The 4,100-nt window shown below is 45.6% G+C and overlaps 1 protein-coding gene across 1 annotated transcript; it reads left to right on the top strand.

Annotated features, from left to right (window-relative positions):
* Window positions 1-258: 258 nt before the first annotated feature.
* On the top strand, window positions 259-1,938 carry LOC109117175. The gene has a single exon (XM_019203962.1). The coding sequence runs from the start codon at window positions 259-261 to the stop codon at window positions 1,936-1,938; it is 1,680 nt and encodes a 559-aa protein (XP_019059507.1).
* The last annotated feature ends 2,162 nt before the right edge of the window (window positions 1,939-4,100 follow it).

Below are 4,100 nucleotides of genomic sequence, written 5' to 3'. Positions count from 1 at the left end.
AGGCAACCACGAGTTCAAAGACACCAAGGTACAGATTTGAAACTCAAACCTCCTACTTTTGCTGGTAAAGTTAACCCTGAAGCTTATCTCGATTGGGAGAGGCGGATGGAAAATATTTTCGATTGCTATACATATACCGAACAGAGGAAGGTTCAATACGCGGCGGCTCAACTCACGGACAATGCACTCACATGGTGGGACCGAGAAATAGCCGAAAGGAGACGTTCTCACTATGATCCAATAATCTCCTGGAGGGAAATGAAACATCTCATGAGAAAGAGGTATGTTCCATCACATTTCCATCGGGATTTACATAGACGATATCGTAAGTTGGCGCAGGGGAGCAGATCGGTTGAAGACTACTTTGAGGAGTTTGAGCATCTTCGAAATCGATTGGAGATAGAAGAGGATGATGAGACTGTTATGGCTCAATTCCTAGACGGACTACAAGAATGCATTGCTAGAAAGGTAGAGAGACACGTTTACCATGATATCCATGATCTTTTACATCTTGCTATTCAAATAGAGCAGCAGATACACAAGAAGCAAGCTAGGACAAACCGAATCAGAATGCCTAGCAATGTGTATCTGAGAACCGAGAGCAAAGGACACAACATGCCCACCTCAAAACCTGTTCAAGAGGATCCAAAGAACAAAGGAAAGGGCATTGCAACATCCAAAGGTGAAACTTCTGTAAGTAACAAATCTAACACTCCGAGCCACGAGATTGTTTGTTACAAGTGCAGGGGTCGAGGACATTATGCTCGTGATTGTCCAAACAAGCGTGTAATGGTCATTACCGAGGCTGGAGATTATGATTCTTGGGATGAGGAAGAGGCTGAAAATCTGGAAGAAGAAGTTGAGTATCCGGACAGCGGGGAGCTACTTGTCACACGGCGAGTCTTGAGCACCATGACTACCCCAGAAGAAACCGCACAACGTGAAACCATTTTCCACAGCCGATGTACCGTGAAGAACAAGGTATGTGGGTTAATCATAGATAGCGGTTCCTGCACTAATGTTGCTAGTGTTTACATGGTGAAGAAGCTAGGGCTCGAAACGGAAAAGCATCCACACCCTTATAAGCTACAGTGGCTGAACAACCAAGGAGAGCTTAAGGTGAATGAACGGGTGAAAATCTCGTTTAGCATTGGGAGATACCAAGATGAGGTAATGTGCGATGTGGTTCCTATGCAAGCTGGTTATATTCTCCTTGGAAGACCATGGCAATTCGACCAAGAGGTTAAGCACGATGGTAGGACAAATCACTACTCTTTCATGTTTAACAAGCGTAAGATCTCATTAGCACCTCTTAGCCCTTTACAAATACATGAAATGCAATTGAGGTTGTCTAAGGAAGTTGAGGATAGCAAGAAACCGAATTTCTATGTCAAACCGAGCATGGTAAGTAAAGCTTTGGTTGATGAACGAGCTGTACTACTCATGGTCTTTAAAGATGTTTTGAGTACAAGATTCGAAGAGAAAGAGCTTCCTTTCGAGATCACACGGATTCTAGAACGGTTTAAGGATGTATTTCCGGAAGAAACTCCACCGGGGCTACCACCAACGAGAGGAATCGAGCATCAAATCGATTTGATCCCGGGAACACCTCTTCCAAACAGACCCGCGTATCGAATGAACCCCGAAGAGACCAAAGAGCTACAAAAACAGGTACAAGAGTTATTGGAAAAGGGTTATATTCGTGAAAGTTTGAGTCCATGTGCAGTTCCCGTTTTACTCGTCCCAAAGAAAGATGGAACATGGAGGATGTGCGTGGATTGTCGGGCTATCAACAATATCACAGTCAAATACCGACATCCTATCCCGCGTTTCGACGACATGTTGGACGAGCTTAGTGGAGCCACTATCTTCTCAAAGGTAGATCTAAAAAGCGGTTATCACCAAGTCAGAATGCGCAAAGGTAACGAATGGAGATGACAGAGCGGTTATCACCAAGTCAGAATGCGCGAAGGTGACGAATGGAAAACCGCATTCAAAACGAAGCATGGGATGTACGAGTGGTTAGTCATGCCCTTCGGCTTAACCAACGCACCAAGTACATTCATGAGGCTCATGAATCATGTCCTACGAGCCTTCATTGGTAATTTCGTTGTGGTTTGTTTCGATGATATTCTGATTTATAGCAAATGTCTTGTCGATCATGTGACACATCTTGAGCTAGTCATGGAGACTCTCCGAAGAGAGAAACTTCCCCCTCACGTCCATTATCAAGAAAGATAAGCCATTCGAGTGGGGAGAAGCACAAGAGAAGGCATTCAACACATTAAAGGAGCAACTCACGAGAGCACCCGTCTTAGTCCTTCCCGACTTTGACAAGGTATTTGAAATAGAATGTGATGCATCCGGTGTGGGTATTGGAGCTGTTTTGATGCAGGAGAAACGACCCGTGGCATACTTTAGCGAAAAGCTAAATGGAGCAACACTCAACTATCCCACATATGACAAGGAGCTATATTCTTTGGTGCGAGCATTACAAACGTGGCAACACTACCTCTTGGCGAAAGAGTTCATCATACATACTGATCACGAGACTCTCAAGCATCTCAAAGGACAAACTTCACTCAAGAAGAGGCATGCAAGGTGGATGGAGTTCATTGAGACATTTCCCTACGTGATCAAGTACAAGAAAGGCAAAGATAATGTGGTGGCGGATGCACTATCAAGGAGACATACACTCATCACCACCATGGAGGCAAGGATGCTCGGCTTTGAGCATATCAAGGGCCTGTACCGCGACGATCCGGAGCTCGGGGATATCTATGAGGAGTGCAACAAAGGAGCATACGGATCATTCTACAAGGAAGGCGATTACTTGTTCCGAGAGCGCAGATTGTGCATTCCACAATGCTCAATGAGGGATCTCATTCTTCAAGAAGCGCATGGAGGAGCACTCATGGGACACTTTGGCGTGGACAAGACACTCGCTGTAGTAAAGGAGCATTTCTTTTGGCCACGTCTCAAACGGGATGTCGAACGACATTGTGCTCGTTGTGTTCAATGCCATCAAGCCAAGTCTAAGACACACCCGCACGGTTTGTATCTTCCCTTACCTATTCCTACTTGTCCTTGGACTGACATTTCTATGGACTTTGTTCTTGGACTTCCAAAAATCCGGAACAAAGATTCCATCTTTGTTGTTGTTGACAGGTTTTCAAAGATGGCGCATTTCATTCCTTGTGCAAAGACAAACGATGCCTCTTACATAGCTGATCTGTTCTTTAAGGAGATCGTGAGGATTCATGGGCTGCCTAAGACCATCGTTTCTGACCGAGACACGAAGTTCATGAGTTACTTTTGGAAGACATTGTGGAGAAAACTCGGAACCAAGCTTTTGTTCTCTACAACCTGTCATCCTCAAACCGATGGGCAAACAGAGATTGTCAACCGCACTTTGGGGACGTTGTTGCGAGCAGCTATTGGGAGAAACTTGAAGAATTGGCTGGGCTCCCTTCCCCATGTCGAGTTTGCATACAACCGAGCTATCCATTCGGCAACAAAGCATTCACCCTTTGAGGTTGTCTACGGATTCAACCCCATCACTCCGCTGGATCTCTCGCCCATCCCAAGCAAGGAAATGGTCAGCCTTGATGGGCAGCAAAAGGCCGAGAGTATGATGAAGTTGCATGCAAAAGTCCGGGAGAATATTGCAAGGAGAACGGAGCAATATGCACGACAAGCAAACAAAGGACGAAAGAAGATCACTTTCAATGAGGGAGATTGGGTGTGGCTACATCTTAAGCCGGAGCGCTTTCCACACAAGAGAACATCCAAGCTAGTACCAAGAGGAGATGGCCCATTCCGCGTGATTGAGAAGATCAACGACAATGCCTACCGTTTGGAGCTTCCCGGTGAGTATAATGTATCTTCTACTTTCAATATAGCTGACTTGCTTCCTTTTGATGCAGGAGATTCTGTTTTGAGGTCAAAACCTTCTCAAGAGGGAGGAGATGATGAGGTCATCGAGCTGGACACAGACGAGGAACCACCCAACATGGACAAAGGAGCACTCAAAACGACTGAGGGAAATCTTACAACCCAAGGAGAGGAGAAGCACGAGCCTGCCTTCCCTACAATTCCTG

The sequence above is a fragment of the Tarenaya hassleriana genome, unplaced genomic scaffold (assembly GCF_000463585.1).
Source record: "Tarenaya hassleriana unplaced genomic scaffold, ASM46358v1 Cleome453, whole genome shotgun sequence".
NCBI classification, from domain to species: domain Eukaryota; kingdom Viridiplantae; phylum Streptophyta; class Magnoliopsida; order Brassicales; family Cleomaceae; genus Tarenaya; species Tarenaya hassleriana.
The sequence above is the reverse complement of the archived record's forward strand: the minus strand, read 5'-3'. Positions and strand labels throughout refer to the sequence as shown.

Excerpts from the sequence above, each read along its gene's own strand:
- LOC109117175 (XM_019203962.1), top strand. The coding sequence starts at position 259 with ATGAAACATCTCATGAGAAAGAGGTATGTTCCATCACATTTCCATCGG.